This window comes from Nicotiana tabacum, chromosome 4 (assembly GCF_000715075.1).
Source record: "Nicotiana tabacum cultivar K326 chromosome 4, ASM71507v2, whole genome shotgun sequence".
NCBI lineage: Eukaryota > Viridiplantae > Streptophyta > Magnoliopsida > Solanales > Solanaceae > Nicotiana > Nicotiana tabacum.
Window position 1 is genome coordinate 138,600,807 of NC_134083.1, and position 13,841 is coordinate 138,614,647.

Here is a 13,841-nt window from a genome sequence, read left to right on the forward strand (position 1 = left end):
AGTCCATTAACGTGTTCTTGTATACCTTCACAGTGCTTTATATTAGTTTACCTCGTAGAGTTAAGATTTAATCGAAAGAGGAGTCTTGACTATAGGATTGAACTAATCGTCGAGTGAATTCATGAGAATCATTAGAACATTAGAAGTGAATTTAACTAGACTTAAATCCCGAATAGCTATCTTGCACCTATCCTGTCGTGACCCTTATTTCTCCCATTGATTATTTCTGTGTTGCTCAACTCTTATTTTTTCGTGATCAATTGTTAATTGCTTTAGTTTTAATTGTTAATTTTAGTTCATAATCATTCCAATCAAAATGTTAATCATCCTGAATAGCATTTAAGCCAGAAATTACTTAGAACATTGTTTAAATCCAATCCATGTGGAGACGATAATCAAACTATGCTATCTTTCGCTAGCGAGCATCAATTTCGTGTCGTGTTTTGTGCTCGTCAACAGACATGAAAGAGAGGGACTTGGGTGCGATTTAATGAACATTACAGACAGTGTTCTCTGTGAGGTTGCTGCTACAGATTCTGCATCAAAGGCTTGGAAGTAATGGCGGATCCAAGTTTGTAGCATAGGTTATGGATTCTATCTCTATGAAGTTACGAGGTTCTAAATTTTTGTAATTTATACATATTAAATAAAATTTTAAAACCAATATATGGTTTGGAAAGTCAGTTATCTTGTTATGCTCGCGCTGGTGCAATAACCTTATATGTTGCGTTGTGATCTCGTTGTGATCGCACAGGTGCAATAACCAGCCCTGAGGTACTGCCCTTGAAAGGGTTGGGGTAAGGTAGAGAGGTGTATACAGTAGAGCCCTTGAAAGAGTTAGAGTAAAGTAGAGAGGCGTTGTCCTTGTTGATGGAGATAATTGAAGCCAAATCAAAAGGTATGTTGACTTTCTGTTTTGAATTTTGTGGATCCGAAAGAAAGTCAGGGTTGGTTATTGCACCAATTCAATCACGGCGAAATCATGTTTATTCATATATGGTGGAGGCAAGTGACTGGCCTAAAATTCATTGTTTATTCATATATGGTGGAGGCAAGTGAACAACTTTGTCAACCCAAGCCTTGGACTGCCTCTTAAAGTTGTTTGCACTGCAACATCCATTCTTGTGGTTTAGTTGCATATTACCTATCCTATTCTGAGTTTCAAAACCCTTTCTACCAGAATATCTCTTCCTAACATATTCAGAAGAAGATTCCAAGACTGAATTAGCATTGTAAGAACAAAATGAAAGAAAGGCTTTGAATGGAGAAATATGTTTTCCAATATAACTTTGAACTAAAATTGGATACATCCCCTCTACATAATAATCTGGGAAGTCTAGGAAAGAAAACTTTCAATCAAATGGAAGTGCATTTGTTCTCTAAAAACAATGGACTGCAGATGTAAAAACAAAGAAAAAAAAAGAATCACCATCAAAATCACAAGCCCGAAAATGGACTATGTATTCTCTTCCAAGAAAATGGAAACTTGTGTAGTCCTTATAATTAGAAACTAGTGTAGTCTAAGCTCAAAATCATCTAGTGCCATCGTCAGTATTACCAAAATTCAGCTCAAACTCTGGATGATATTGGAGACAGCTGAATAGGACCCGATAACTGCTGATAGAGTACCTACTATGATAATAAGAACACATACTGAAACCTGCATAGAAAACGATAAGAGAAGAAGTTCCATTACAAGTGAATACTGAATACTACTAGCAGCCTGGTTAAGTAGTTAAGATACTAATAAATTCCCAACTTCTAAAACCAATGTTACAGTACGGTGCACATTGTCACAATGTCTTTGTTTTTGGCCTAAGATGTTTAATTATTCTGATGATCAATAAAACATCTTAATAATAAGCTAAATATGAAGTATAATTAGGTAGTCGAGTTGTCATAAAAAGTAATTGAAGGACTATAACACAAAGAGGCTTCTGATCCATTTGGGCGACTAACAACTAAAAACGAGAAAAGAGCAGGGGATATGGGCTTCATTATATATCCAGATGCAATCAGATAAAAGTGAGTGCCGAAACTTCTCTATACCTGAAGGCGACTTGTTTTTCCCTTCAAGATTCTCAGGAAGCAAACACAAGGTAGTATCAGAGTCTGGAATTAGAGCTTCCATTAGTACAAATTTATGATTGATAAATAGCAACAGAAAACAAACTTAAGATAAGGCATAGAAGGACTCACCACTAGCATTGTAAGTAAAGATCCAATCAATGCCATCACCAAACCTGCAGGACAAATACTAATGCTTAATGTACGTCATGCTACAAAGAGAAGGAGACATCTAGTTGGAAATGAAACCGTCTGAAGCATGCAATAACCATAAGTTATAGCAGGACCACTCAGTAGATTAGTTGCATTAGCGATTTACTGTTCTGAGGGGTTAATGGGATCAAAGGCAAATTGCTCAGAACGATAGTGGAGTTATAGCAGGAAAACTCACCAAAAAAGGGAATAGAAAGACCAACCACTAATGTGGAGAATGCCAATGCAGTTCTAATGAGGATTGGGTACACGTGAGATTTGGCGTGCTTTGACGGCAACAATTCCTCCAAACTCATTGCCACAGGAGACAAGGTTAAAGCATATGTGTTTCAAATTAAGGAAGAAATTTTTCTTTCCTTTTTCAATCACAAGAAATTCTGGCTGTTAGAACAATTGCATGCTAAATCAGACAGAATACAAAGAACAGAATCTTCTGACAAGAAGCGCCTTAATTAAATTCTAGCTGATGACTTAGACTAATGCAAGAGCTAGGCATCAGATACTTGCTGAGGACCAAAATGGTGATAAATGTAACCATCATGGATTCAGTAAAGGATATTTTGTGAAAGGATTAACGACCTGCAAAAGAAGGAGAGACAAGTTATAATTACATCATCTTCAAACGGTAGTAGTAAACTCGATCAGAAGGTTAGTTTTACTTACAGTTGTCCACACAGCAACCTTAGAAGCTATTAAACCTTTGGGCAAATTTAGAGTAAACTGGGAATCAGCTGAGTCCCCAAACATTAGGTATCCCATCACAGCTGTTCCACCATACAACAGAGTCACCATACCAAAACTGCATCCGAATTAAACCAAAGTTTGCAAAATTATAAGGAAAAACAGGATATAAAAACAAACTCCAGGGATACACAGCATCATTTTCTAAGAATCTGGTGAAACAATTACCAGGTCAAGAGGACTGCAGGAAATTGATTACGATCAGCCAGGGATGTATATATATTGGGAAAGACCGCATGCCCAGAGTAACAAAATCCATAAAGTCCAATAGCAACAGGAAGAGTAGATAGGTTAAGGACAGTCCCTTTGCTTTCAAAGCCTACATGATCCACCAAGCCAGCCCAGTACAAGCAAAGAACCACCAAAACAGAAGCAACAACTCCTCCAACTGAAAATTACAGTCATTTATTTCAGAATCATGGTTAACACTTAAAAAAAAAAAGCATGTAAAAACTTAAGCGACAATGGTTTCCAAGAATTCTGTGAACTTCTTTTTCAGGAGTACAAGAAATTTATATACATGCACACCAAGTACCCACATATCTGCATTTTTCTTGTAGGACTATGGTATCACTGTTTCATGTATCGTTGTCTAACAATTGTATCAGCTTATAATTTTGGCAGTTCAGTGATGAAGCTGTCTCCTGTTGTAGGAAGTTAGTCACTCACCTGAGATATAACTTAGGACGCTGAGGTCCCGCAGCCAAACAGTAGGAAGAACAGCCAGGGTTGCTATGAAAACAAAAAGATGGCGAGCATCTAACTCAAAGCTACCCAGACTTAAATGGGCATTTGGAAATATAGCAGACAAGTTATCGCCCTCCAAGATTATGTATTCAATACAAGAGAACTGCGAGTGAAGGATAAAAAGATTAGAATAAGAAAGCGTAAATACCAAATAATTTGTAAATGAAGCATATATCAAGATGTTGGCAAGACACTTAGATATTAAAAATGTAACTCATACTGTTTGTTAGGAAAAACAAAAAGGACCAATTTTTAGGTTAGAAGAACTTACGTATAATTCCACATATAAGATTATCTGCATCCACAAAAATACAACAATATAAAAAAGAGTCAGTATGAGGAACCAGAAATGTTAAACGTATATAAGACATAAGTTATTTAGCCAAAATAATACAATAGAAGTATCTAATCTCAGTATTTATATAAGCAACATGTTTCTACTCTAGTCAATAATACTACACGGCTATTTAGCAAATGAAGATCATATTTCCCTTCAAAGAGTAGTTTCTACAGTTACTGGAACGTAATGGTGTGGAAACATCTCTAAATCTATCAAACGACCTAGATGCAGAATACAGTCAGAACTTGCCACCAGAAATGTTCCTTCAGAATGAAAGACAAGTTAAAGTAATGGAACTTACTGATATAAAAATACGTCCGGGTGTACCAAAGGCAGCCTGACCAATGTCAGGGTACGTTTCGAGCCCAGGTTGGCTATCCAAGCAGGATCTCAGGAGAATGCCAGTATAGAAAGAAAGCACACCAAAAATGAATAATATTGAAAGTCCAGACCATCCACCTTCCTTCATAGCATAAGGAGTAGAAAGGATTCCTACCCCACAGAGAACATTCATGCCTGAATGAAACCAACCAAAGAAGGAAAAGGCAGAATAAATTGGATTGAGAAGTAATACCACTCCCAGACCCCTAATATAAGACCCGATCCTAGAAAGATTGAGTGAAAACCGAAACTTCCACATGAAAGTACGTATATATTGGAGAACTTACCATTTACCACAGCTTGGCCGTAGGAGCTTTGGCGAGACATGGTAAGTCCATGTGCATCCTTGGAGGGTTCAGGAATTTTCTTCATAGAAGACTTCCTGGGGTGTATGGGAGGCAGCAAACCATGAGAACTACGTCGGTGAGCTACTTTTTCTTCTTCTGCTGACGGTATCAGAGGCTTCTGAAGATAGGGCAATATCTCAGGAGTGTGTCTTCTTATGAGTGACGAGCCCAAGAATGAGCTCCCTAGACGAGATAATGAAGGCGTTCCCAAAAAGTTAAGACTTGGAGATGGTACATTACTGAACATATCCATAGATTGCCTACAAAAATTATTACAATTTGGGACCTTAATTCACAGGCTTACATCAACATTAACTCGCATACTAAACCGAAATCTAACAATGTGCTTATGAAGTTAATTCTAATGAAATTCAAACAATTCAATGAAAAGGTGAATATATATAAATACCTGTAACTCTGAGGCCAAGCAGAGGTTAAGGAATTAGGTTTGCTCTGCTGGCGATTATTTTCGTCATCATTTTCATTCGAGTAATTGGAAAAATCAGATTCATTCCCTTCTTCTTCATTCTCATGCTTCTCCTGTTCATCATCCTCTTCCTCACTTTCTATGTAAAAACTCTGTTCTGATATAGAATTCTTCATCTTTTATTTAAATCCCCACAAAAACCTACATAGCAAAATGTAACATAAATAAATGAAATCAGAAAATCCAATTAATTAGTTGCAGTTTGCTATTTCTACATACATACATACATATAATACATGCAATGTGCAAAATCGCACACTTGCCATGAATAAATATAAGACCAATATGTAAACACATAATTATTAAAAAAAAAAAGAAGAAGAAGAGAATGAGTGATAACTCAGAATCAGAAACCAGATTTGAAATTGGGTTGAAATTGAGAAACCAAACAAGGAGAAAATATAACAACTATATTTAATGTAAAAAGTAATGGATTGGTGACAAATGAAAGATCTTGAAAACTTTCAACTTTTTAGAGGAAAGTTGCAAATTCAGATCTGAATTTGCAGATTCGAGAATTATGGAGTTCTCTCACACACACAGGGGCGGAGCCAGTGTTCTGCCCATGGGTTCGACGAACCAGTAACTTTGATTAAAACTCTTTATTTGTCTGTGAACAATTCATAGATTATTTACAATTTAATAATTTAGAACCCAATAAATTAAAATGCTTGGAATTACAAACCCATAAGCTTGAAATCTTAGGTCGGCATCTGCACAGACACAAAAAAGAGAAAAAGACATATACAAAACACAACACTTTCTATATAAGGAAATATACAGACATTTCTAGTAGAAAATCAAGAAGATTCAAGAGATATGAATGTCCGAAAAGGAGTAATTATGGGTTTACACGTTGGTGTTCAAAAGCTCCAAATTTTGGCTTTTCAAGATTCAGAAACTTGACTTTCTCTGAGAAAGATGTAAAGCTTTTTTTTTTTTTCCTCTGTAACAACTAGGAAAAAGTTGAGCTGACACTAGATTTGAAAGTGCAATTTGTACAACTATTTATATACGCAAAAGTAGGAATGAGAGAGAGGATTTGTAGGAAAATGCGTTGATTGGCTGTTTTGAGAAACAATAATGTTTCCAAGTTGGCTTTGGAAAGTAATTTTAAGTTGAACATGGTCCAATCAAAACAGCCTCATGACCACTTGTATTTTGTTTTTTTTTTCTTTTCTTTCTTTTTAATATTTATTTTAAAATATGTAACAGAAAATATAAAATTATTTGGTCGGTTTTATTATATTCATTCTCAAACTTTAATGAGACTTGTTCAAATAAAACTGTTTTTCAAAATTGACTTATCTAATTTCAAATATGCACATTGTTCTTTAAAATGGAACCTAAGATTAATTCTCTAAAAAGTAAACACAAAAGTCAAAATGCTGATGCTAATTCACAGTGTTAAAGACGATGACATAGATGATAGGTCCACTTATAATATAACTTAGGTTTAAATACAATATTGTTTTGAAAATTGAGATGCTTTTCCCTTAAGCATATATTTGTATTTACGAAAAGGACCAAAAATGCCCTTAAACTATTTGAAATAGTTCAAAAATGTTCTCTATTTGTTTTTGGTACCAAAAATATCCTTGTTGTCTATATTTTGGACCACAAATGTCTTTAAACCGTTAGTCTTGCCATTGAAGGTGACATGACAGTCCAACTGTGTTAAATTTGCTTTATGGCCATCCACATAAGCAATCCAGCATGACAAAATTATTTTTTCGGAAAAAATATTTTTCCGAATTTTTTTTATTAAAATACAAAATCAACACTTATTCAGAAAAAAGTAAAAAATTTTCAGAAAAATTATTTATTTCGGAAATTTTTATTAAATACAAAATCAACACTTATTCCGAAAAAAGTAAAAAAAATTCGGAAATTTTTATTAAAATAAAAAATCAACACTTATTCTGAAAAAAGTAAAAAAAATCCGGAAAAATTATTTATTTCGAATTTTTTTTATTAAAATACAAAATCAACACTTATTCCGAAGTAAAAAATTTCCAGAAAAATTATTTATTTCAGAATTTTTTATTAAAATACAAAATCAACACTTATTCTAAAAAAAGTAAAAAAATTCCGAAAAAATAAATATTTGGGTGTTATTTTTCCGGATTTTTTTACTTTCGGAATAAGCACTACAGTCAACACCAGTAGAACATTTGCTCTTTACATCCGGAGGTTTTCTACTTGTACTACCTCAAGAAGCTTTAAAACCTACGCTCTCAATATTTTGCGTGGGGAAAATCTTAAAACATAACAACTTTTCTGGAAATTTTTTTACTTTTTTTGGAATGAGCGTTGATTTTGTATTTTAATAAAAATTTCCGAAATAAATAATTTTTCCGGAATTGTTTTACTTTTTTCGGAATAAAAGTTGATTTTGTATTTTAATAAAAATTTTCGAAATAAATAATTTTTTTGGAAATTTTTTACTTTTTTCGGAATAAGTGTTGATTTTGTATTTAATAAAAATTTTCGAAATAATAATTTTTCTGGAAATATTTTACTTTTTTTCGGAATAAGTGTTGATTTTGTATTTTAATAAAAATTTCCGAAAATATATTTTTTCCGAAAAAATAATTTTGCCATGCTGGATTGCTTAGGTGGATGGCCATGTAAGCAAATCTAACCCAGTTGGACTGCCATGTCACCTTCAATGGCAAGACTAACGGTTTAAGGGTATTTGTGGTCCACAACATAGACGACAGGGATATTTTTGATACCAAAAATAAACAGAGAGCATTTTTGAGCTATTTCAAATAGTTTAAGGGCATTTTTGGCTCTTTTCCGTTGTATTTATTGACTTGATTGAGTGTCGCATAGGTAGGAAGGCTTTGATCGAGGGGCTGACTCAAGTATCACCGGATTGCGCGAATCTTATACCAGTCTCGCAACAGTATTGGCGCAAAAGGATCGGTCCTTCATTTGCTGATCGTTCGCGAGTCGAAATCGCTATCTTGCCATGCCTTCCACTCACTCGTTTAAGTCAGATTGGCAACGGTCCAAGAAATTATGGGCATCCTCTGAAGGTGCACCGCTAAAGTGAGGAAAAAATAACTACGTGAACATGTCCAACCTCTTTAGTTCATCAGCTAACATCAGGGGGCCTGTCCCCGTGCTGTGTGGCAACAATAGGCCGAACCACCCAAACTGGTAGAACTCCTGGCATCTGATAACCATGGGCCATCTACTCTGGGGTATGGATAGCGGGAGTCTGAACTCCTCCCCTGCATGAGAAGCGGTTGGTGCCATGAAAAATGCAGTGGCCTAAGCTATACTCTCCATTAAGCCAATAATCGCCTATTACACGGCTTACTAATTTTATTTAACATGTGAGTATCTATTTGTCGATGGTTTGACGCATTCATTCAATACAAAGCCTCCTCCGACTCACTTAAAAGGATGCTAATTCATTACCAAAGAAATTCTTTCTTAATCTAGAGAGTTCCTTTATGTATAGAAAATCCAAATTCTCTTTCATCATTAACTAACAAATTAAGTCATTAAGAGAAGTGCGATTTCCTTAAGACTACATTAAATGTCACTTTGTTTAGTTTGCACGTCTCTTTAATATTTTATTTTATTCTTTGTATTAAAAAAAGAAGTAAATTTCGTTATTGTCTAAATATTCGTAATTACGAGCAAATTTTGTTTTTCAATTCTAAAAGGGGATTCAATTGTATCGGATTCAATAAATAGGACTTTCGTAATGTCGAATACTTATATTTTGACGTTTATAGACTCTTTTTAAAAATCAATTTATGAATCATTAATTAGTAATACATGTCGAAATTAAAGTTTACTTTAATAATATCAATTTTTGTCGAAATTAAAGTTTACTTTAATAATATCAATTTTTCTTTCATAGTTCATCCTTATTTGGAAAACGTACAAATGCAGCATTTTCATGAAAGCGAATCCCCTATAATGTTACTCGTTAAAGTATTGTCCTTTTCAAGAGCCAAAAAAGAAATATAGCCACAACTGTTTATCTTAAAATAAACTGAATTTTGAAGAGAAGTTAGAAGAGAATGAAAAGCCAAAATAAGGAATTCGTTGCCCTTTCATTTGCGGCTTTGGACATTCTCATGACAATTCTATGGGAACCCACTGAATTCCAGCTACATAACAAACAAGTCTTCTATGGATAAATCTCAGCCTTTTAATTTTCATTCTTTTTTCTTTGGAGAATTCATATGATAATAACTTTACGAATCCTAATTTTTGTACATATCTGACACATCAAATGCACGATTATGATGTAGTTCACATTTTAGATTATGTAACAATAGGTTTTGAGGTCGATCATAGGTGAATCCAGAATTTGAAGGTGACGGGAGCACGAACAATTTGCTTAACCAATTTTCTTATCGGACTTTTGATCTTAAGTGTTCTAAGTAAATATATGACAATTTTCTCATATAAATACTCCCATCAAACACTAACTAATCCAATATATTGTAATCCAACAACCGCCTAACTTTTTGTTTGGTTTCCCATTCGTGTCTGATGATCACATCGGAGGCCCGTTTAATTCAAATTCGCACCACGTAGGACCGTTAAAAAAGTAAATGTCATTAAGGATGGAGGGATCCCATCCAATCTACCATAACCTTTGATAGTACCGCTTAAATACTCCCTCTATTTAAAAAAATAAACTTATTACTATTTGGAGAATCAAACAAGGTTTACTTTATATATATATATATATATATATATATATATATATATATATATATATATATATATATATATATATACCCTAAAAACGGATAGAGTTGAATTTATACGCGATTCTAAAGACACGTTGTATAAATTGGTACAAACGAAAAGATAAGTAGAAATATATCGAATATTGACTGTATAAAGGAATGAAATACAAACCAAATTGAGTAGAAAATAATTTATAAACAAGTAAGATGAATCAATGTCCAAGCTCAAAAAAGGATAATCTCAACTATATGTCAATGTAATAATCTTTAAAATGTGAGTGTATCAATGTTTTCTTCTCTGGATCTTCAATCTGTATTTACAAAAATGATACCCACTCTTAATATAGTGAAAAAATTCTACTTTGGATATAATAAAAAATACATAGTGGAGATCCCATGATAGATTAATTAATTAGCTTTTCCTTAATTCCCGCCGAGATTGTCTCTCTAAGTGCGGCTACAACGACTCTTTGTCTCATAACTCGATCTAGGTTGGTCTTGGTACTGATCGATCTCCGGATCCCGAGCTCGATATCGACTCGAGCTCGATATTGACTCGGGCTCGGTACTGATCTGTCTCTGGCTCTTGAGCTCGATAACACTACTTCATATCACAACTCGATATTGATTCGAGCTCGATATTAATGGGTCCCTGAACCTTGAGCTCGATAACCTGACTTTGCTTCTTATCTCGATGTTACAATGACGACCCTCGGTTCATCATATTCCAATCTCGACCAACTATACGGAGGGTAAACTCGAATTTGACCGTATACAGATAGTCCCCCTGTTTCTCGTAAAGAATATGGCGAGAAACGATATGACTAGATATATACTGACGTCCGCATCGAGGCCGACCATGACGTACGTGATAAATGTCCCGTCGGTTCAGTTACCAAGGCATTAAATGTGTGTTAGATGATGATCGGCCATTGCTGATATTGAACTGTCATCGCCAAATCTATAAATAGCTCCTCTCTTCACCATTTTTTACTTTCAGATCTCCAATCTCCAAATCTTCTAAGTTCTTTTTTGCATTTCCTGAGTTCTTCATCTGCAAATATGTGATTTTCACTGCAAATCTCTTCTTAGAACACCAAATCTTGTCATCTCCCTCTATTTTCAACTTCAAATCCAAATGGCAAAAACGTCAAAAACTGTTCCTCAAAAAAGAAAACGTTTCTTCATCGCGGCCTACCGGCGACAAAACACCAATGGAGCCACGACCTGAGGAGTGTGTTCCCGGGGTGTGTGTTCTCACTTATGATTTTAAGACCGATAAAGCCTCGTCGGTTCCCGGTCAATGCGAGCCAGTATCGAGGTATATATGCTCGATAACTGAGGGATATCTTAAACATGTAAGGAAAGATTGCAACTGGGAGAACAAAGAAGTGGTGATCCCGACTCCCGAAGAAGATATCACCACCCATGCAGAAGGGTTTTTAAGTGTTTACACTTACCCCTTCACGTTGGGCCCCCTCGACCCCGTTGTCGTTGACTTTTGCCGCCAGTATCAAATAACCCTAGGCCAAATCTACCCTTCCTTTTGGCGAATGTTTATTCTGCTATGATTTTTCGTGAGCAAAGTCGAGGGGATGCCTTTTACCCTCGACCACCTAATTAGGTTATACAGCCCCTGCTTTTATCGAGGTGGGTTAATAAAACTCTAACGCCGAGCTACCAAAGTACTGTTCTCGAGCATAGACGAAGATAAGGATCGAAGTTGGATGAGCCGATTCATTCGAGTGAGGACTTTCGACCTAATCTCGACCGAGAAGATGCCATTTTCCGAGAAATGGAATATGAAGCGTGAGTACAATCCCACAGTTAGCTCCTATTTATTGTTTTGTTCCTTTGTTTCTTTCTTATCGATATCCTTTTCTGTGATGTAGCGGTTGCTTGGATACCGGTGCAATCCCTAACCTCAAGGGTTGAGTCCTTTTACTCCCCTTGTTGGTATTATCCTTGTGTTTGTTTTTCTCTTCCTGTATAACTTCTTTTCTTCTTTTTGTGTAGGCCTCAACACTTCATCGGGAAGTATTTTCTCTGTCTCGAGCTGAGCTGAGTCGGTATGAGGCCGACCTTCGAGGGCTCACGTAGGAGAGAAATGCCCTCAGACTTTTCTGTGGGCAAAGAGAAGAGGAGACCAAGGACCTCCGAGCCGAATTGGACAAGGCTCACCAAGATCAGACCGACCTGACCGAGCAAGAAATGAAAATCTTAAAAACTCATGGGCTCGATTCAGGAATGGCGGCTAATATTTCAATTTCACAGCTGCAGCAGAAGATCGAGATGATCGAGCAGCTCTGTGAGGAGGTCGACATGATAAAGGCGGAGACCTTGGGGTGGAAAGAAGGTATGGACCACTTTGCTGCAGAAAAAGAGACTGCTTTATCCCAATTGTCATCGACCAAAAGTCAGCTTCGAGGCATGAAGGAAGAAATCTCGATTCAGGCAAAGAAAATAGAGGAACTCGAGTCCCGGTTGGCTTCCGAATTTGCAAAGGCCAAGTCTGAAGCTGAAAAGGCAAAGGCCGAGGCAGAGGAGATCATGGCCGTCTACCGGGCTGATGCTGAAGCTGCTCAAGTCCAAGCGAGAGAGGCAGCCGAGACCGCTCGAACTCGAGCATATTGGATTGCTGAACTCACCAAATGCCAATCTCGGAGGGAAACCCTCGAGGAGATCCACGCTTGAGGTTTCGATCTTTCCGATGAAATAACAAAGGCTAGAGAGCATGAAGCCGATGATTGAGCGTTGGCCTCCTCCTCCGATGATGATGATGCCGAGAGTAAGAGCGAGTCCGAGAGTGGGAAGGACCTCGATGAAGAAGAAGCTGCCCCCGGAGAAAATCAGGAACCCTAGAGTTTTTCATTTTTGATCTTTTTGTGTAGGGTCCTGATCGGACCTTGTAAATGTTATCATATATATAAAGATCTCTTTCTTTTTTGACTTGTCTTTATTTCATTTTCTGCCTTGTGAAAATTTTGTTTCATTCATGCCTTATGAAAGTTTTGTTCATAAGTTCGAGGCTTTAGGCAATCTGATCGAAGTTATACCAGTGTAGTCTTTATAATCGAGTGAGCGTTTGCGTGAACTCGCATTAAGAGTAGCCCTTGGGCTTAATAGTCGAGTGAGCATCTGCTCGAACTCAAAGTAATATAGCCCTTAGGCTTTATAATCGAGTGAGTGTTTGTTCGAACTCGAAATAAAAATAGTCCTTAGGATTTATGGTCGAGTGAGTGTTTGCTCGAACTCGAAATGAAAACAACCCTTAGGCTTTATGGTCGAGTGAGTGTTTTCTCTAAACTCGAAATCAAAACAGCCATTAGGCTTTATGGTCGAGTAAGTGTTTTCTCGAACTCGAAATGAAAACAGCCCTTAGGTATTATGGTCGAGTGATTGTTTGCTCGAACGCAAATTAAGAGTAGCCCTTAGGCTTAATAGTCGAGTGAGCGTCTGCTCGAACTCGAAGTAATGTAACCCTTAAGCTTTATGATCGAGTGAGTGTTTGTTCGAACTCAAAATAAAAATAACCCTTAGGCTTTATGGTCGAGTGAGTGTTTGCTCGAACTCGAAATGAAAACATCCCTTAGGCTTTATGGTCGAGTGAGTGTTTGCTCGAACTCGAAATGAAGACAGCCCTTAGGCTTTATGGTCGAGTGAGTTTTTGCTCGAACTCGAAGTGAAAACAGCCCTTGAGCTTTATGGTTGAGTGAGTGTTTGCTCGAACTCGAAATGAAAATAGCCCTTAGACTTTATGGTCGAGTGATTGTTTGCTCGAACTCGAATTA

General features: G+C 36.4%; 1 protein-coding gene across 3 annotated transcripts; it reads right to left on the bottom strand.

The window, feature by feature from the left end:
• Positions 1-1,256: 1,256 nt before the first annotated feature.
• On the bottom strand, positions 1,257-6,392 carry LOC107816774 (amino acid transporter AVT1C). Of its 3 annotated transcripts, none has more exons than XM_075252524.1 (13): positions 6,177-6,392; positions 5,246-5,464; positions 4,777-5,096; positions 4,410-4,624; positions 4,040-4,063; positions 3,691-3,871; positions 3,190-3,409; positions 2,944-3,079; positions 2,836-2,859; positions 2,459-2,600; positions 2,200-2,243; positions 2,050-2,112; positions 1,257-1,660 (listed from the first exon to the last, which is right to left on the bottom strand). In XM_075252524.1, the coding sequence occupies exons 2-13, from the start codon at positions 5,437-5,439 to the stop codon at positions 1,565-1,567; spliced, it is 1,659 nt and encodes a 552-aa protein (XP_075108625.1). In that variant the 5' UTR covers positions 5,440-5,464; positions 6,177-6,392; the 3' UTR covers positions 1,257-1,564. The 3 variants fall into 3 exon arrangements, with proteins under 3 accessions (XP_075108625.1, XP_075108626.1, XP_075108627.1); XM_075252525.1 differs by lacking the exon at positions 6,177-6,392 and adding an exon at positions 6,009-6,135; XM_075252526.1 differs by lacking the exon at positions 6,177-6,392 and adding an exon at positions 5,664-5,780.
• Positions 6,393-13,841: the final 7,449 nt, after the last annotated feature.